Source organism: Elephantulus edwardii, unplaced genomic scaffold, assembly GCF_000299155.1.
Source record: "Elephantulus edwardii isolate Elephantulus edwardi_28Jun2011 unplaced genomic scaffold, EleEdw1.0 scaffold00251, whole genome shotgun sequence".
Lineage (NCBI taxonomy): Eukaryota > Metazoa > Chordata > Mammalia > Macroscelidea > Macroscelididae > Elephantulus > Elephantulus edwardii.
Window position 1 is genome coordinate 580,118 of NW_006400001.1, and position 21,260 is coordinate 601,377.

The following is a 21,260-nucleotide window of genomic DNA, read 5'->3' on the forward strand; positions in this document are numbered from 1 at the left end:
GCTGCACCAAGGAGTCCATCATCTGCGTGGGCTCGTCCTGGGTGCCCAGGATCGTGCCGGGCGACATCAGCTCCCTGTGAGTGGGACCCCCTGCGACCCCCGCGCCGCTCTGCCACGCGCTGCCTGGGACTTCCCCTCTGGCCCCCCCTTGACCCCACTCCCTGGTCCCCTTCTGTGCGTCGGGGTGGGCGCGCGCTGCGGGACGTGGGTGGAGTCTTGGGCCGGGGGTGGGGGGGGAGGCTAGAGGGAGCTTGTGATCCCGAGTCTGGGGGCGCCCCGGGCAAGTCCCGGTGGCCATGACTCTCAAAGTGGGGCCCGGCGGGCCACCTGCACTAGAAGGGTCTAGGGAAACTTGCGTCAATGCAGATTCCTGGGCCCACGCAGACCCAAGGTCTCTAGGGGGAAGCCAGGCAGTGGCAGTCTGCATTTGTGCCCCCAGGTGCTTCGGGCCACATTAAAGTTTAAGAGGCCCAGAAACAGAGGATGTGTTTGTGTGGAGGAGGTGTTGTTTCGGGAGGGGTATTTGAGCGGCTGAACTTGACTGTTGTAGAGTACAGACTGTCAGGGGCCAGGCCCTACCACCCCTTGGGTCTGGGACTATGATCCACACCGCTGCTTTCTGGCTTTTTAGGCTGCGGGTAGGGGCGAACCTGGGTCAAGTCTGGCAGCCTCTGGACATGGAGGCACCGCCCCGGTGGCCTGGAAGAGACTGGGGTGCAGAGGGAAGGGAGTTATAGGGGTTCCTGGCCCCCTAGATGGTGCTGGAATGTACCCTGACTTCTGGCCCGGAGTTGCCCAGGACTTCTCCCCCTTTTCCCATGATGCGTTCTGTAGGCGTTTTCCAGAAGTGACAGGAGAAGCCACACATTCTCTACCCACCTGCCAAGAGATGCCTTCAAGGAGTCCAGATGACCAGGTTGCCTTGTGGCTGTGGAAGGGGCGCTGGGCTCTGTCTTGTCCCAGGCCAGAGTGCCCTACCCACCCAGTTGAGGCTAGGGATCCTGGGAAAGGGGGTGGTACTGGGGTCTCTCTCATGCTACAATGTCCTGCCCCCGACATCAGGCAATATGAAGAGGCTTGGGCTTGCATTTATAGAAAGTCAAGACGGGAAATTGGCCCATGGGACCAAGCTGGCCTCTTTGATTTCTAACATGAGTGACTTGGAGTATGTGGAGGATCCCACACCGTTAGAATGTTAAAATTCCCCTCCTTAGATCCTTCCCACCAACAGCTGCTTAATTAGTCTGCTCACTCAATTATTTTGCAATCCTGTCCTGAGGTCCTGCTGTGGCCAGAAGGGCCAGGAACCCTGATGGCAAAATTCAAGCGGAGGCCTCTTGCCTCCCAGGTGACCATTGGGTCTGGCAGATGTAGCGCCTGCCTGCGCTGTGTGTTCAAGTTCAGGTGTCTCAGAGTGTTTCCCCAAGGCATTCATGGTGCATTTAATCACAAGTGTTCAGAGCATCTTTCAGAGATGGGCTCCCGAGGGGAATGCTTAATCTTACCCCGGAGTTTTGTTGGCCAACATTCCCGCTGTGTCTACACAAACAGAGTCGTGGGCTGGGGTGAAGTAATTACCCGTTTTCAGCCAGGAAGGAAGCGAAGGGATTGATTTCAACCAACTGAGATAAAAAGTCTGCAGAAGGAGCAGGACGAATGGGACAGGTTCCTGTGATCCGGACTAGCTTTCGTATTGATCTAGTTCTTTGGAAATGAATCGAGTCTTCTCTACTTGTCTGCCCTGGAGAAAACCCTGGCCGGTTGCCTTATTAGGGGCCATGGTCAAGAGATGAAGGGTCTGAGGTAGAAGACTAACCATCTTTCCACCCCTTCTCATTAAAAAAAGAAAAGAAAAATCAAATCCAGTGCTATCAAATCCGTTCCTGTTCACACACCTCCATGTATATCGGGGTAGAACTGAGCTCCATCTCTTTTGGAAGTCAATCTCCAGACCTTCAGAGATTCCTCTAGGTGAACTTGAACCTCCTAACCTGTCAGTCAGTTGCTCAGTGCTCCTAGGCGGGCTACACACCAGGCAGGACTCCTAAAGAACAAAACAAAACATTCCCCACAACAATCCGAGGCCGTGTTCTGTTTCTCTTTGCCCCCTAGGAGCCTGGTAAATGGAACGTTTTTGGAAATCAAGGACCGAATGTTTTCTCATCTGCCTTCTCTGCAGCTGCTGTGAGTATAGTGGGTGCTTTCTTGAAAATGGGGTTTCTGGGGTGCAGTGCTGCAGGGGGGCAGCCTCAGTGTCTTTGCTGTCAGTTCTTCCTGATGTCTCCGGGTCTCACAAGTAAATTTCGCTTCCTTCCTCGTGTGGATTTACTTTGTGGTGTGACCAACATGCCAAGTACCAGGGATCCTCGCTCAGTTTCCCGTCTTCAGTTTGAAACATTTCCTGGAACACTTTCCTGTAGACCCCAATTCCTGTATCTGCTAGTTGGGGAGATTATTTCATTGCATTAGAATTGGTACATTGCCTAAATGAGATTCCACTCCTCCAAAATACCTCCTTTTGAAAGAAAACTTACTCTAGGAGTTGCACTGCAAACCCAAAGGCACATGGTTCGAATCTACCAGCTGTTCTGCAGGAGGAAAGATGGACCTGCTCCTCCATGCAATTTACTACCTTTAAAAACCCATTTTTTTTTATGGTCACCTATGAATGGTTCTGATTTGATGGTGTATATAACAACAACAACAGGTCTGTTTACTTACTTATTTTTGGTGGGTTGAGTGAAAGGTTACAGCACAAGTGCACTTTCGGTTCAACAATTTATATTCATTTTGTTTGGGGACATTTGTTTCAATCCCTTCAAGGTAACACCACTTTTCATGCCCTGGGCTCCCCTGTTTCCATCCGTCCTTCTTGCTTGCCCCTTCCTGCCTTCTGAACTTTGGGGGGGGGCAATGCTGCTCTTTAGATCTCCTATTGCTGACCCTTGCTCAATGCTGTTGGGTCAGAACCATCTCACAGCTGATTCTCCGGCCGACTTTCAGAGGCTGTAAATTGCATGGGAGGAAGTTCTCCTGCAGAGCAGGTGGATTTGAACTACCTGACTTTAGGTTAGCAGTGCGGCTCCTTACCCACTTTGCTGTTGTTGTTAGGTGCTGTTGAGCCAAGTACGACTCATAGTGACCCTAGACACAATAGTTCTAAAGCCTGTCCTGTGTCATCCTCACAATCTCTGACACCCTTGAGCCCCTTGGATACATCTTGGGGGTGGGGGAGAGTGTCTTCCTCTCTAGTTTTGAATAGCTTCTCAGGGATGTTATTGTTGGCTGACAGGCTATCTAGGGGCGTCTTGGTGGTGTGGTCCCAGTGGGTTGTGCTGCTAACTAAACGGCTTTGCATCTCTGGCAGCCCAAATCCATCAGCGGCTCTGTGGGATAAATAAGGACAATCTCTCCCTGTGTGATCTTCAGCCTTGGAAGCCCAGTGGAGGGTCAGCTGTGAGTCAGGTCTGACTCCACATCAATGAGATGAATTGAGTTTTAAGTTTGCCAAATAGAAACCCAATGGAGGGCCAGCTGTGAGTCAGTTCTGACTCGACAGCAGTGAGTTGAGTTTTGCATTTTCCAAGTAGAAGCCCATTGGAGGGTCAGCTGTGATTCAGTTCAGACTCTAGCACAGAGGGAGAGAGAGAGGGTAAAGGTAACTATTGTTTGACTGGGAAAGCTTTGACTTAAGATGTAAGGAGTTGTCACCCTTAGGTATACAGTTCAAATTCACCAGATACTCTGTGGGACGATAGGCAATCTCTTCTTTCATTGTTACACACTTTCCTCTCTGTGCACCCCACCCCCCCGAGTTCGCTTTTCTCTTTGACAAGTAAAAAAAAAATAATAAAATTCTTTAATTGTTATTCAATTCCCACTCCCCCTAGTCCATTCCATTATGCACGTTTCATTCTAGATTCTTGTCATGACAATAATACCTAATCATATATTCCTCCTAAACAGTGACTATATATTCAAGAAGCTGAGTGAACACCATGTACAATAGACCCCAAAAGAAAAACACCAAGGCATATCATAGTCAAATTTGCCAGAACCAAAGATAAGGAGAGAATTCTGAAAGCAGCAAGGGAGAAACAAAGAGTAACCTATGAGAGAGAGCAGATCCGATTAAGTCCCAGTCTCTCAACAGAAACCATGCAGGCAAGGAGAGAGTGGAGGAACATATATCAAACACTCAAAGAACCCAACTGTCAACCAAGAATACTGTACCCAGCAAAATTATCCATCAAATAAAAAGGCAACCTCTTCTTGTAGGATGTACTGCCCCTGAAAACTCTCTGGAGGGTCAGCTATGCATGGATTTTTACTTGATGGTCTATAGCAACAACAATTACTTAATTGAAATGCAGTTTCCCTAGTTTAGTTCTTGGCTTAAAGAATATCTAAAGGCCACAGTCTCCAGGGTTACCAGTCTCTGTTAGACCAGTATGACCCCCTTTTAAAAAAAACAAACAACCAAACAAACTTGTTTTTAATTTTCCCACATTTTTCTCCCACTATGATAGGGACCTCTCCAAAGTACTGAAGAGCAATGGTGTCTCTCTGGAGACTAAGGTGTGTCTGATACGGGCCACAGTCTTTGTAATCACTTGTTATGCATCAGAGAGTTGGACAATGACCAAGGAGGATAGAAGGACAATTGATGCCTTTGAGCTGTGGTGATGGCTAAGAGTATTGAGAGTACCCTGGACTGCTAGGAAAACAAACAGATTCATCCTGGAAAAGGTTAAACCAGGTGGCTCCTTGGAGGCAAGGATTCTGAGGCTCCGTCTAACATACTTTGGACATGTTGTGAGGAGAGACCGGTCCTTGGAGAAGGACATCATGCTTGGGAGGGTGGAGGGACAGCGCAGGAGGGGAAGACCCTCTATGAGGTGGATTGATTGAGTGACTGGGGTAATTGGGATGAGTGTGTTGGAGACAGTGCGATTGGCACAGGACAGAGCAGAGTTTAGGGCTGTTGTACTTAGGGTCGCTATGAGTTGCAAGCAACTCGACGGCACATAACAACAACAAACAACATGATCTAAATCAGGTGGTTTGTAAGCCTAGATTGTTTTTAATGCATCAATAGTTTGTTCACAGAGCTTGTGATTTGTAGAGAATTGTGCTGCTAAGGTGACACCTCTCTGGGAGTTCAAATCCACCAGCTGTTCCATGGGGGAAAAGGTGGGCAACCTCATCCCATGCAATTTCCAGCCTTGAAAACCCAGTGGACCCACAGCTGACCAGCTAGGAATCAGTTCTAACGTGATGACATTGAACTTGGGTTTATTGAAGAGTGCTGCGTGGGATGGCTGCTGTAGGGTGGTCTTAGTGGGGTACCTCTGCTTTGCACTGCTGGTCTAGGGATACGTGGGGCATTTCTGCTGTACACACATGTTCCTTCTGAGGCCTGGGCTGACGAGCGAGTTCTGAGGCAGAGGAAACTTCTCTTGTGACAGTCACAGACACAAGAGAGGGAGTGAAAGCATACAAGGGTATATCTGGGCTAGAAAACGTGCCTTGCTATGTGTTAATGTTAATCTGGGTACAGGAATATTCTTAATGCTCTAAACGCTGTGCTGAATTATCATAGTACGTTTGGTCTATTGGATTATCAAACAACATCCTCTGTTTATGTTTAATTCAAACATCCTCTTGTCGCTAATAGGACAGGAGGGTATTCATATGTCTGTCCATATGACAGATGAGCAGACTGAGACTCAGGGAAGTTAAATCATTGGCTCCAGATCACCGAGCCAGGATTCCAATCCAGAGACTAAACTCATGTCTTAGCCGGTCTGTGGCCCACCACCTCTCAGCAAGAAATGTCCAATGGCCACATCTACTGACGCAGGTCAGTTAAGGTGTGATGATGAAAAGAAATGTCCAAAAAGCCGTTTCCAAGAGCAAATCAGTGATAGGCAAAGTCCCAAGTCCATGCGTTATTCACTGTATTGGTAATGGTCTCCTAACTACTGCATTGGCCTCGTGGTAAGGAGCTGCACTGCCAACCCAAAGGCACGCGGCTCAAATTCACCAGCTGCTCGGCAGTAGAAAGATGGGCATTCTCTTCCCGCGTGGTTTATGGCCTCTAAAAACCTGCTGGAGGGTCAGTTATGGGTCGGTTCCGACTTGCAGGTACACATCAACAGTAATAACGACCCACATTGAAATGAAAATAGGCAGTGCAATACCAAAACAAATTTCCACAAACCATCAGAGGGGCCACCTTTGAGTTAACAGCAGAACTCCCCACCCATTAGGCTACCAGAGTTCTCATTAGGAGATTAAGGATAGAGTCACCTAAAAATTGATCAAAAAGGATCCGCTCATCTGGGTACCTCTTTCTTAGACCTTTCATAGGTACGAGAAGAGCCTGATTTTGATTGGCCCACACATCAGAAAATAGCAAAAGACACATAAATATGTGATTTCCCTACACAATTAAATTTTATGTCTTTGTACTGAAATCTGCCTTTTATTTTCAGGTTGTTGAATTCTAACTCATTCACAGTCATCCGGGATGATGCTTTCGCTGGGCTTTTCCATCTCGAATACCTGTAAGTTTTGTGTTTTGCCCATTTGCTGAGCACGCGATGTTTCGGTACAAGTGCTGGGTTACCTTTCATCTGGGACTACCCTGGGGAGAGGCTCGTGGTGGGAGAGGTGGGGAGCACCCTTCCTCCCCAGGATTACCCTTTCCAAATTGTCTTGCTTCTGAACATAGGGCAGGAGGAGGCTGGAGACAAAGGCAGCGGAGGGCGGTGGGGGATGGAAACAAAGAAAGAAAGATGCATTCATTCTCAGCTGACATTTCATTTGCCATGTAGTAAGCACAATTGGAAAGTGAGTTGGATATTTTTACCTTTCATAACCAAGCAAAGATTTGCTGATCAGTCAGAAATAGAGCCAAAGAGTTCTGAGAGTTACTTATTTTTCTATGAAACCTCCCCATTTTCTACATAAAAGCACAACCCTAGGGTCTTGAATTCAGCTGCCCTTCATCTGGTCGGCATTACCTCTCCTGAGCTGATGCCAATCTCACTTGATTGTCTTTTCTCCTTTTACAAAAGATGTATTCCCCCCTTTTAAAAAAAATTAGTTTTATTAATTTTAATGAACATTTACAGAAATTTTGGATTTCCATTCATTGTTACACTTTTCTCCCTGCCACTCCCCCCGCCCAGTTTGTCCTTTTTTAAAATTTATAGTTTCCTCCTTAGCACAAAACAAATGCTCTACCTTATTCTTGATTCCTGCTTTTGGTCATTCTCCTGCCTCCCTTAAATTCGCCTGTCATTCTCTTTATGGATTTTGTAATAATAGTAATCCCACTATCAGATTGTATTTCCTTAGTATTCTGAAGCATTTCTCAGAACTTCTTCTCTGCTTCTTATTGGAGGTCAATAGGTTAATGTCTGACTTCTCACTCAGCACAGCCTGGACACAGGAAAGCTCTCTGCTGCCTTTCTGTCTTGAGGATTGATGCCTCTGGAGAAACTCTTTCTCCATAGTATGCATAACATGGAAAGGATGTGAGGACTGAAGTGCTGAGTCCAGTGAGTTTCTCTGAGCATGTAAACAGCAGGTGGAGGTAACAGATGTAAAACCATCTCTTTTTCTCTTAAGGACAGGTCATTTTACTATCAATTATACTGGAGAGGACATTGGAAATAAGAGGCTAGCTGTTTAATGCTGAAAACCATTATTGATGAGCCCTCCAGTTGTTTGGGTGGGTTTTTTGCAGAAGTAGCATCCACTTCTTATACAGCATGCCCCTGGAAACCCTATGAACTTTGATAAATGTCGATAGTTATAGGGGAGTTTCAGGCCTTTTGTTCATAGGGTCCCTATGAGTTGTGCTCGACTCAAGGGCAATCAATAACAACAGTTTATTTATATTGTTGTTTTTGACAATGGAATAAAATATACACCAATTCAACAACAGAGGAAGAAAGAGGGTGATCAATAGGAATTAGTAAGTGAATAGTATGGCTTTGGTTTCCATGGATAACTACTTCCTTTGCTGTGAGACCAGCACTGAAGAGTGCCTGGTTACAGTTACTTAAAATTGTGATGGAAGATTGTCTAGAAGGATCCTCTTCAAAGGCAGTGAAATGCAGAGCAGAATAGAAAACGCTTATAGAACCTAGATTTTTAGAGCTATTAAAACAGGATGGTGGTTAGATGCCACCGAGTGAACTGTAACTCGTAGAAACCCCCTGAGCAACAGCGCATCTGAACCTCGCTGTATCCTGTACAGTCCTCACCATCTCTAAGATGCCCGGCCGCTGACATGCCATTGGGTTAATCCATCTTGTTCACGGCCTTCTTTGCTTTCTCTGACCTTCCACCTTTCCCCGCATGATGTCTTTTTTTCCCCCAGTACTGGCCCCTCCTGGCAGCAGGCCCAAAGCCTGGATAAAATTCTGAAACACTTGCTCAAAATAATCTTTAAATTGTTGTTGTTGCATGCTATCGAGTTGCGCCCCTGTGTCAAGAAACTCTGAAGCCTGCCCTGTCCTGAGCCAGTCTCACTAATTCCAACACAAAAACCCCCATGGCCCCAGTTACTGTATCAATCCATCTCATCCAGGGTCTTCCTCCCTGCAGTGTCCCTCCACCTATCTGAGCATAATGTCCTTCTCCAAGGGCTGGTCCCTCCTGGCCACTGTGCCCAGAGTATGTGAAACGGAACTTCAAAATCCTAGCTTCGAAGGAGAAACTTGGTTTCACCTTCTCCAAGATATTAAACTAAAAGATCTCCCTTGAAGTCTTTTAAATCAAACAATAGTTTCATTTTATTAGTAAAACCTATCTACCTTGATGTGGGAGAAGGATGGGCAGTCTCCTCCTGTGCGATTAACTACCTTGAACAACCCTCTGGAGGGTCAGCTCTGGGTCAGTTCTGACTCTGTGGTACACAACAACAACAACAACAACAACAACAACATTTGCTTTGATGTGTTGGGCTGCTAACCAAAAGGTTGGTCGTTCAAATCCACCAGCCACTATTTCCTCACAATAACATTGACAGCCTCAGACACCCAGTTGCTAGTTACAGTGCAGTGGGAACCAACTCATAAGTATTTGCCTTGAGCATTGTACTTTCTAAAACAACTATATATAAAAAACCCCAAAACTAAACTTCCTGTCTTGCCATTGATTCCAGCTTGTGGTGACCCTCCATTGAGTTGCTGAGACTGTCAGTTCTAACAGGAGTAGGCTGCCCATCCTCCTGCTGTAGACTAGCTGGTGGATTTGAACCACTGGTCGTTTTATTAGCAACCTACCACTTAATGGGATCAGACTGACAACAGCAACTTGGAAGGCTCATTGGGAAGTATATTGTTGTTAGTGCCGTCAGGTCAGCTGTGTTTCGTGATCTTACAGACAGTAACTCTGAACCTTGCCCTGGTCCACGCCGTCCTCATCATTTCCGACACACCTGGGCTCACTGTTAGGCACCGGTTCAGTCCATCTCGTTGAAGATCTTCCTCTCTTATGCTGACCCTCTGCGTTTCCAAGCATGATATCCTTCTCCAATGGCTGACCCAGCCCTCTTTACAACATACCCAAAGTATGTGAGACAGAATTTCACCCTCTTTGCTTCTAAGGAGCATCCTGATTTCACTTTCTCCAGGACATACCTGTTTGTTTACTTGCCAGTCCATGAGGTATGCAGTACTCCATACTCAAAGACTTTGTTTCCTCATCTGTGATCATTAGTTGTCGTCCAACTTTCAGATGCACAGTGAGTAATTGAAAAAACCATGGCTTGGATCAGGTGCACCTTAGTTTTTAAACTGACATCCATGCTCTTTAGTTGTTCAGGTAGTAAGCTTATGGTAGTCTTAAAAGGACACTTTGGAAAAGGAAGGTTGAATAAATTCAGTGTATCTTAGTTTTTTTTAGAAGAATTGGTCTATGTTTTTGATCCTCTGATTTTTAAAAAAAATTTTTTTAATTATTTTTGTGTGTGTGTATCATCAATTCAGATCTGACTGGTACAGGAGGAGATTGCCCCTCCTTCTCCAGCAGAACATTTGGTGGATTTGAACTGTGTACCTCTGGGATTGCAGTGCAGCTTCTTGCCACTAGGCCACCAGAGCTCCTTGATCCCCTAGTTTTTAAAACTAAGCATCAGCCCTTTTCCTCCAATCAATTGTATCATATCACAGGCCCTCTCCCTTGGACCACTTCATCAAAGATACCCCCCCCCCTCCATTTCATCAGACTTTTGCAGTTGCCGTATTTCAAACTAAATTTCTCCAGAGGCAGGGTTCCTCAGGCTGCATATCAGTAGAAAATTTTTGCATTGTAAAAGCTACTACTTTATTCTCTCTGGTCCCAAGAATTGTCACAGTGCGTTATTACTTCTTATTGCCACAAAGACTTTGAAACATGTCCCAAGTTGTTGGCAAAGTTTCATGCTCAAATGCTAGCACCCTGCACAGAGAAAGGGGTTTGGCCCACATTCAACTTCATTGCCCTCCTCGCTTCCTGGTGGCATCGGGATCTTGGGAGCATTCCTGCTTTGTCACCCATATGCTCGAAGATTAGGCTGGGTGGGATGGAGTGAATGCAACTTTGCTGGAAGCCAGGCTTACAAGCACTCTCCCTCAGAAAGATCTTGACTCTGGAGATGTAAAACTGTGAGCTCCCCTTGAGGGACAATGCTATTAACCAAAGTATTAATAGCCAGACATGGTGAAACCCAAGAGGGTTTGAATAGGAAAGTGTCTGGAAACGATCCAGTATTGCAGAGAAAGGAGAATTCCTTGCCTTCCTGTAGTGCTTGCTTTTCCCCTTACTCACCCGTCCAGCCAAATCTAGATTTGAACACTTCCACACCGTCTCTGGAGGGAGGGTGGGATCAGCTTCTTGCATACCCCCTGCTCCCACTTGGACTCTGGTGTTGCTGATCTGTTTTCTAGAAATGAATATCTTATTAAATTCATGATAACTGTGCAGAAAGCAGGCTGGCATTATGCTTTGAGAGACACTGAGCAGAGACAGTGCAGTTTCATTATATGACTTTTCTCCTTAGGTTCATTGAAGGGAACAGAATCGAAACCATTTCAAGAAATGCCTTCCGAGGCCTCCGGGACCTGACTCACCTGTAAGTGTCATCAGCTCTTTAACATGTAGTGGGAGGTTCACCTCCGGGAGTTCTTTTCTCCCTTAACTTATTTTCACATGGTAGCGTTCTCAGAAGGAGCTGCAGTCCTCTGCTAACTGAAAGATCAGTGGTTCAAAACCACCAGTGGCTCCAATAAACTAGTGTCCAGTTTGCCAGTGAGCCTCTTGTTTTATTTGTTTGTTTTTAGTGTCCATTAGACATCATGAGTGCTCAAACATTTAGCTTTCTTATCATCTTTATAAAATCTCAGTGGTAGTTACATGACCTAGTGAAGTTAGCAACCTGATTTTGAGGGGTCTATGTCACTTTATAGAATCCCTGGGTAGTGCAAACAGTTACCATACCTAGCTTCTCATGTAAAGGTTGGAGGTTCGAGCCCACACAGAGCCACCTCAGAAGCAAGATTGTGCAGTTGACTTCTGAAAAAACCAGCCATTGAAAACCTATAGCCTGACTTTCTGCTCTGATATGCATGAGGTCATTATAAGCCTCATTTGACTTGGTGACAGCTTTTTCCTTGTTATTTGTGGCTTTCCATGTGCAATGTTCCCCCCCACACACACACATTTTGTTTTCTTGATGGAACTAGGAAGACAATGAGCATGTATTATGCACCTACTATTTATCAGGCTGGGTTCTTAGCATGCCTTCTCCTCTTACTTAACTTGTGAGCCCCCACTTTACAGATTTGGGAACTGAGGCTTAAATGGCTCCCTGATCGATGCCCAATGTCCAATCCAAATTAAGACAAAGTGAAACAGAGACCTTTTCATCGTTCCTTAATTCAAACACAAATAAATTTTTCCTTTATGTTGGGTGAATCTGTTAGATCATCTAAGCTCTTTGGGTTCTCAGGTAAGTTATGTTTTATTTAAAATTCTACAAATTTCTAAACTCTATAGTTAGAAACTTTAGTAAGTTTTCTCGGGAGGGGGGAATGTGAATGAATCGATGTGAATTGGCAGATCAGAAGCAAGAAGTACACAAACTCAGCAAATTTATAAAACTGTGACAAGTAGTGGCTGTGTTTATGGAAAGGCAAAAATAAAGAAGCTGCACTACAATCCCAGAGGTGCGTGGTTCAAATCCACCAGATGCTCCGCTGGAGAAGGAGGGGCAATCTCCTCCTATAGCAGTCAGATCCTATTTGACTGTACACACACACACACACATACACACACACAATTAATTTTTTTTTTTAAAAGGCAAAATAGTCGTCTTGGTAGGAGTGATTGGGTAGCCAGAAGTGGGCTCCCCTTTGCACGAGATTTGGTGTGTGAAGAAGAGGATGTATCTCATTTCCACGGTCATTGCCTTTGTTGCACAAGGAGAATGAGTCTGTTTTTAAGTGGGGAATGAGACGGAGGGGGAGGAGGTAGTGTCTTTGAGGAGGATCCTTGTCTAGTCTAGTGTGGGTGTCGCCATCAAAGCCCATGGTTATTCGCATCTAACACTGATAGTGGCCCGATTGTTGATGGGCTTAGCGAGCACCTGACTGCATATTTCTAACCAGCAGGTGCTCTGGGTTCAAGTTCACAGAGTGAGACAATGAGGAAGGGGAGCAGCGCAGTCAACCTTAGAGACACGCAGACTCCTCTGGTTACGACTGTCCCAAGTTTCCTTTTTTTTTCCTCCTGTGAAAACTGTCCTTTTCTTCAGTTTCACTGCAGCTGCCAAATCCCCACATTCCTATAGAGACTAAGAATATGGGCTCGGGGCCAGGTACCTCAGGGCTCAAATCTCAAGGCCAGGGCTTAATGTTGCTTAGCCTTTATGAGCATATTGCACCGTTGAAAAGGGGATTGAGTATATGCTCCCAGGTGGTACATTTGCTTAAGTACTTGACTCCTAGCCAAAAGGTTTGCAGTTTGAGTCCACCTAGAGGCATATCAAAAGACAGTTTTGGTGACCTGCTTCTGAAAGGTCACCCTCTTAAAACCCCTAAGGACCAGTTCTATTCTGCACACATGGGATCTGCGAGTGCCAATTGATTCAGCAGCAACTGACAATAGCAGCCTCCCAGCCTGAGAGGATGCTGTACAGAATGGATTCACACTTGCTTATGAAGCATCTGGCTCCTTCTCCGTAGTCGGTGCCCAAGGTCCTTACTGCCGTCATTATCCTCAATTGCCTTCTTTCTCTCCACCGATCAAGAAGTCTCGGTTTTCCTCCTGGATTCTTGAGAAGCCTTAGCAGTTTGGGTGGGTGGGTGGGGGGGAAACCAAAAACCTCAAATCCACCACAACTCTGCTAAGAAGACAGCTGTGGGTGTCTGCAGAGAACAGCTGTGGACAGTTCCCAGACATCAGGAATGAGAAAGACTTGACTCAGAGCTAGGGCCTTGGGCAGACTGTACGTCTCAAGTCCAGCCCGTGTGAACAGCTGAGTTAACCCAGAGGCAGCTCCCGTTTACCCAGTTGTCCATGGTTCCCGTCCAGAGAAGGATGTGCACATACTAGGCATGTGTTCACGTATCTGTGTGCACACGTGTCTGCGAAACTGTATGTAAATCTTGAATACACAAGGTGCCTATGACATGCAGAAGGTGCACAGGGACAAGAGAGCATACACTGATGTGTTAGATGAGAACAAAGCCCACCTGGATGTAGATGACCACCTTGTGGTCACACTCCAGCACACCAGTTCTGTGGCACGCACATCTCTGAAAGCTCCTGGGGACCTGACTTACCACAGAGTCCTTCCCCTGCCTGGGGCACTGTTTCTGCTGCCTTCTCTCCTGGCTTCTTCCCTTTCCTTTAGACTCCCAGAGGTCAGTGCCCCCATTCATCCTTTCTGACCCTGTCTCCGCCCCTCCTGCAGCCCTCCTTGCCAGCCCCACCCACCACCTATCCCCATAGACATTGGCATCGCAGGTGACGCAGTAGTATGGATATATTTCCTCTCCCCACCTTCTGTGTGGAAGCCCTTCTAGGGCAGAGGTCCCTGCAGCTCTTGTACATGCGGCGACTCCCCTGCTTCCAGCCCAAGCTAAGCCAGCAGAGCGCATGTTCTGATTCGCTGACACATCAGTGGGGCTGCTTCTCTCTTTATTTTTTTAACTTTTTAAAATTAATTTTAATGAACGTTTACAGAGACTTAGGGTTTCCAGTCATTCATTGTTGCACTTTTCTCCCTGCCCACCCCCTCCCCCCAATTAACTCTTTTACTTGTAAAGAAAAAGAAAAACTCTTTCATTGTTATGCTCGGAACCCCGCCCCCCCCCCCCAGTCCACCCCACTATACAGGGGCTGCTTCTCTAAAGAAGCTAAAGCTGGATTTTCCATTTGTGTTCTCTTCTGGGCAAGTCAGGTGATTTAAAGTGAACTCCTGTGAACTGTAGGTACCGTCAAGTCGAGCACGGTGATCTGTTGTGAACAAAAGATCTGAGCCCTGTCCTATCTTGTGCCTACTTTACGATCTCGGACACAACTCAAACCCATTGCCCCAGTCTTTGTGTCAGTCCACCTGCTTGAGGGTCTTCCTCTCTTTTGCCGTCCCTCCATCTTTCCAAGTGTGATGTCCTTCTCCAATGAATAGCCTTTCCTTGCTTCATGCCCAGAGTATGTGAGATGAAGCTCAGCACTGGCATCATTGCTTCTCAGTAATTTGGAGAGGTCCCTGACTCCAGCCTCTCCCAGTGCAAGGTGTCTCCTGATCTCCTGAGTGCTGGTACCATGTGTATTGATCGTGGATCCAAGTAAAACAAAGTTGATGACAGTTTTAGCCTTTTCTTCATCTATCATGGTGTTGCCTATCGGTTCAGTGGTGAGAATTTTTGTTTTCTTTTTTTTTGAGAATTTTTGTTTTCTTGATGTTGAGATCTGAGCCATATTGAAGGCTACGTCGTTTGAGCTGCTACAGCAAGTGCTTCAAGTCCTCCTCATTTTTACTATTTAATAATTAACCGGTCTCCTCCTTTTTTAAAGTCTAAGGAATGAGAAGAACATGCTGGTGATTCTGTGGTCTGGTTCTCACTTCCTGCAGAGGACATGTGTGCATGCCGGGACAGAACACGTCATGTGTTGCTACGGCTCATCTGTTAACATGCTGCTGTGATGGTAACTGAATAGATCTTCCTAGACAGACTAGGAAGAAAGGCCTGGCAGTTGACTTCTGGAAATCAGTTGACAAAACTCTCAGGATCACACGGATCTCATCTGCAACCAATCCTGGGGTTGAAGCAGGACCAGGCAGAGGTGGTTCAGTTGAACGTGGGTCACGATGAGTTGAGATCTCTGTAACCACTAACAGCAAGGAAAATATAAGCCATCAGCTCTCAGATGTTCACCCGCCTGTGTAAGGATGCCGCTGTAGGGAGCTCTGATAGCCTAGTGTTAAGAAGCTGCACTGCAGTCCCAAAGGCAAACAGTTTGAGGCCACCAGCTGCTCTGTGGGAGACAGGCAGACAGTCTCCTCCCCTTCGAGTCACTGCTTTTGAGCACTTGCCGGAGGGAGGGAGGGTCAGCTATGAGTCACTTCTGACCCAGCAGCCCCACCAGGAATTTAAGGACATCTGGTGGCACAGACAGTTACGAGCTGCCCTGTAATCCAAAGGCTGAGCGTCTCTGCTAGTTCTAATCCACCAGCATCGCCTTGCAGCGGGGGAAAGGTAAGAAGTCCTCCCCTGTTGCGATTTCCAGCCTTTGAGACCAGAGGCAAGTTGGTTTTGAGTTGGACCCACTGGACAGTAGTGAGTTAATTTATACTCAGAATTCTTTTGCTCTAAACACATTATCGGATTTGATCTTTTATCAGCATTCCCAGCACCTGCAGACTCCCTTTCATCTGTAAAGAAGCACAGGCCAGGCTCAGAACATCGAAGGAGCTATGCTAATCTGTAACTGAAATCTAGAACATTTGTTTTCTGGCTGGCTGATAAAGCCTATGGGACAGGGAACTGCTGTATTGTTTTAGAGATGAAGTGCGTGCCAGGAATGTGCAGATAAAGCGAAGGAGAGTTGAGATGTTTTATCCTGAGTGTAAAACAAATGTTCTGTGAGAATGAGGCAAGAGTTTCCCTCTTACAAGTTTTCATTCTTCATTGCTGTTGTTGTTAGGTGCTACCGAGGTAAGTCCTCAACTTATAACAACTCTGTGAACAACACACCTGAACCCTGTCCTATCCTGTGCCATCCTCGCAATCTCTGACACATTTAAGCCCTTGCTGCAGTCACTGTGTCAGTCCATCTGGTTGAGGGTCCAAGCATGAGGTCCTTCTCCAAGGAATAAATTCTGCTAACAACATGTACAAAGTGTGTTTTTAGCATCGTTAATGAAGTTTGATCATCTTTGCCCCCAAGGAGCACTCTGGTTGCACCTTCTCCAAGACATCTGTTTTCTTTTGATGGTCCATAGGATATTCAGTATTCTCCTCAAACACCACAGTTCAAAGGCATCAGTTCTTCTTCTGTCATCCTTATTCATTGTCCAGTTCTCAGGTGCATAGCATGTGACTGAAAAGATTATGGCTGGAGATAGGTGCACCTTAGTCCTCAAACTGACATCATTACTCCTCAAGAATTTGGAGAGGTCCCTGACTGCAGACATTCCAGGTCCAATACATCTCCCATTTCCTGACAATTGTTAATAATGGTACCTAAAGAGAGCATTGGGCTGAAAAGCATGCATGTTTGCCATCTGTGTTCTGTTGTTTGCTCTCTTCTGGGTAAAGCAAAAAAGAGCAGTCTGAGTCTACCTATTGTTACAGTTTTGTTGGTATTCCTGACTTAAGCCCAGTGCCTGTGGGAAATCATTGTGTTTGTGGCCTGCCATTCGGCACCCAGCATCTTTCCACGTCACCAGCCCGGCACAGTTGCCAGCCACTTTCAGCAAGGGGGTGACCAAGCGCTGCAAAACGCTGAATCATCAGAGAGAGATTCGCTCATGCTCATTGTTGTCCACTTCCTGAAAGAAAGACCTGCAGCACTAAGCAGAAACGCACAATGGTTTCTGGTCAACTGTCATTAATGGGAAAGTGGAATTGATCATGAGAAATCATTCCCTAAGCATTCCTGTTAATTCGGATTTTATTATATCTGCATGAAGGGTGAGAGCATTGAGCGCTCTTACATAAAAGCATAGGTCACCGCATCCTTCCTCAGGGTCTAAGTTAGTAGGACTCACTCAGATGGAATGTTCGAGAACTTCTTGAGACAGGACTCTCCATTTTCTTTGCTTTTTCTCTTACTGGTACTTCATTCATTTAACAAAAGTATATTGTTAATGTTACGTGTCGTTGAGTTGCCTGAGACTGATAGCAACTCTATGTACAACCACCCTAAACCCTGCTCTATTCCTTGCCTATCTTACTGTTTCCGACCCACCTATCCCCATTACCCCAGTGACTGAGTCAATCCATCTCATCAAGGGTCTTCTTCTTGTGTGCTGTCCCTCCATCCTCCCAAGCATGATGTCCCTCTCCAAGGACTAATCCCACTTTGCAACATGTCCAAAGTATGTCAGATGAAACTTCAGAATCCTTGCCTCCAAAGGAGCAGCCTGGCTTTACCCTCTGTAAGACGAACTTGTTTGTTCTCCTCGCAGTCCATGGTCTATTCAACACTCTTCTCTAGCACCACAGCTCAAAGGCATCAACTCTCCTTCTATCATCCCTAGTCATTTTCCAGTTCTCTGAGGCATAGCAAGTAATTGCAAAGACCATGGAATGTATTAGGCGCACCTTAAAAGTATGTTGTTGTTATGTGCCTGCAAGTTTATTCTTAGCACCTCTCCACTGGGTTTCTGTAGAGCAGAAAGATGAATTAGCTGCTGGCTTAGAACTGTTAATCTTTCAGTGTGTCACTGTGTCACAGCAACAAACAGTGATTGTTGAGTTAACTTTCACTCACGGCAAACCCATTTATGTCAGAATAGAACACTCAGAATAGAACTCCGTACAGTTTGCAAAGCTGTGACCTTTTGAAAATAAGTCACCAGGCCTTTATTCCAAGAAGCCTCAGGATGTGCTTGAACTCCCAACCTTTTGATTTCTTGTCAAATACTTACCAGTTTCTACTACCCAGACCCTATAGTGTATACAACCAATAAAGAGATGATTGGACTCTGTTGTATGCTGAGTAGCAGCAGGGACATGGAGATGACACAGAAGGAAGGACAGTAGGCAGGGAAGGTCTCTGGAGGATGTGACGGTTGAGGAAAGAGCTGAAGGAGGAAATAGAAGAAGACGTGTGCATTTAGGAGTAAGAGAACTTTAGGCAGCAGAGCTCTAAGTTCAGAGGCTGTCTTAGTTCCTTGTTGTCATTGGGTGCCATTGAGCCAACCATGACTCATAGCAAATCATGTGAACAACAGGCTGGCCCCTCGCCCCACGCGGTACCTTCCCCATGATCTCGTCTGTGATCAAGCCCATTGTTGCAAACACTGTAAATCCAACTCCTTGAGTATCTTCTCCCCTTTTCCTGTCCCTCTGCCTTCCTCAACAGGATGTCTTTTTACCAAGGCCTGGCCCCTCCTGCCAGCATACCATAATGTGAGAGAAAGTCTCGCCCTCCTGGCCTCTCCGATGCACCCTGGTTTCCCTTAATCCAAGACAGATTCGTTTGCTCTTTTGGCCATCCCTGGGATACCTCAGTGCTGCTCTAACAGAACCAGCACAGGTCGATAACTTTTTTTTTACTTATTGATTTTTTTAATTATTATTATTAATTTCAATGAACATCTACAGAGATTTTGGAATTCCATTCACTCATTGTTGCACCCTTCTCCCCACCCACTCACCCCCACCCCCCACCCCCAGTTCGTACCTCTCCTTGAAAAGCAAAAGAAAAACTCCTTCATTGGTACACAGTCCCCCCCTACCCCGCACATCCCCACTCCCACCCCAAGTATACTCCACTCTGCAACCCTCATTCTGGACTCTTATGATAATCATAATGCCCTAAAATATGTTAATTTTTAACTATTCTCTCCCTCATCAGCTTCAATACAGTAAACATAATTTATCCAGTTTTTCTCAGTCTTACCCCTACCCCAGTGTTAGCCTCCTTCTACAACAGTGGTGGATAACTTTTAAGAACAAGATCTCGTTTTCTAACAGTTCAGGAGAATAGACGTCATGATTTGGGGCACTGGCTTTGGGGGGAAGCTCACTCTCTGTGTTGAGTCCTAGGGAGACCCTTGTGTCGTCCACCTTTTGTAGCCTTGGTGGCCCCCCATGTTCCTTGAACATCTTTCTATCACCCCAGTTTCAGTTTTCTTCTGTCTCTTCACTTGCTGTATTTAGAAATCGTTCCTGTAACATTGATAAGTCTTTATGAATATAACAAGGTGACCTTTCCCAAACAGGGTTGCAACTATAATTCTAATGCTCATTTTGGGGGGACACAAGTCAGTCCATAACAGAGTAGGCACATCTCTGGACTGTTTGGGGATTAGGAAGGAGGCTTGCGGGGTTCGTTCGAGTGCTTAGACATGTGCTCCCATAAGTAAGGGGGAAGCAGAGTAGATAGTGGCCAGTCTAATAAGCCATCAGATGGACTTTTTAGCTTATAATCCATGGCACCCTGATAAGTTTGATATGTTGAGCTTCTGGTCACCAGTGCACATCCACTGTCCATTCTGCAGGAGAAAAGTGGCAGTCTTCTCCTATAATGATTTATAACTTATATGCTCATTGGAGGGTTTTCTTGAGTTAGAATTGACTCTATGGGAGTGGGTTTGGTTTGAATCGGTATTAATAACCCAGGAAACTTTCTGAGATTTAGCCAATCTATAGAGAGAATGATAGTAGTTTCAGGAGATCCAGAAACATATTGCACTGGAAAAGAAGGTAGTCAGGGAGCTATCCAAACTGCTGAGGAGAAATGATGCTAGTTTGAGGACTAAGGTGTGCCTGATTCAGGCCATGGTATTTTCAATCACTTGCTATGCTCCTGATAGTTGGACAGTAAATAAGGATGACAGAGGAATAATTGATGCCTTTGAACTGTTGGAGTTCAGAGTGTTCAACACCATTGGTTTTGGAGGAGGGTACTGAATTGTCCCATGGTCTGCCAAAAAAAATAGAGATGTGTCTAGGAAAAGGTGCAGCCAGATTATTGCTTTTTGGAAGAAAGGAGGGTGAAGCTTTGCTCTATATTCTGGGCATGTTGCTAGGAGAGGCTAGTCCTTGGAAAAGGACATTATGCTTGGAAAGGTGGAGAGACTGTGAAGGAGAGGAAGACCATCAGCAAGTGGATTGACACAGTGACTGCAGCAATGGGCTCAAGTGTGCCAGAGATGTGAAGATGGCACCGGATAGGACAGGGTTCCAATCTGTTATTCATAAGATCATTGAGAGTTGTACTTGACTCAATGGCATCTGACAACAACAACAAAAGAACTTAAGCAATGCTGTCTAAAAATCAAAGACAAACAGTAAATCACATTCCTAGCACTGGTACTGTCTCTCTGTGTCATAAGTGAACCCATTTCTTTCCTCGCAGTGAATGGCCAAAGCTGAACCGTGCTGTGACAGAGAAGCTCAGGGCTCTGTTTTTAAATCATTAGCTTTGTTTAAGGAACATCAGAGTGGCAGGGCATGAAGATATAATAACCACATTACGATGTAACTTTCTCGTTCTAGTTCTTTGGCCAATAACCACATCAAAGCCCTCCCCAGGGACGTCTTCAGTGATTTAGACTCTCTGATTGAACTGTAAGTAATGAAAATTAAGTTTCTGTGCATGGTCCTTGTGTCCCAGTTAATCAGCGCTTTAAGTGCTGCCTCTGCTTCTTCTCTCCCCAAACACCCCTAGCTTTCCTGGAAATTCTGGAATTCTGTAACAGAACAGTGCATGCTGGGAAACAGCTTACAGTTGGCATGGTGTTGACTTTTGCCATTTATACTTACTGTTCTTGCTAGGGAGGCGTACATTGGGCCGGCTGGGCAGAAGGTGCCCCTTGCCCAACATAGCACCTCTGTTTTTTCTTCTAGCATTTGCCTTGCCATTTCTGGACATAGTTTACCAAGATCTTAGGGTTTCCATTGTCCAGGTGGAAGGTACCGTCCTGTGATAATCTATTTAGTTTCTGGGAACTTGTGTGTGAAGGTGGCTTCTGTCACCTGCCTACCCACTTTTTTTTCAGCCCCACGTGGTGACACTTGTAA

General features: G+C 45.8%; 1 protein-coding gene across 1 annotated transcript in view; it reads left to right on the forward strand.

The window, feature by feature from the left end:
- The first annotated feature begins 6 nt into the window (after positions 1–6).
- Positions 7–21,260, forward strand: part of LGI2 (leucine-rich repeat LGI family, member 2) — a 57,125-nt gene continuing 35,871 nt past the window's right edge. The window contains exons 1-5 of the mRNA XM_006899271.1: positions 7–76; positions 2,113–2,184; positions 6,498–6,569; positions 11,060–11,131; positions 20,736–20,807. Of these exons, the coding sequence (XP_006899333.1) occupies positions 2,153–2,184; positions 6,498–6,569; positions 11,060–11,131; positions 20,736–20,807 (248 nt within the window). The 5' untranslated portion in view covers positions 7–76; positions 2,113–2,152. The remainder of the gene's footprint in view (positions 77–2,112; positions 2,185–6,497; positions 6,570–11,059; positions 11,132–20,735; positions 20,808–21,260) is intronic.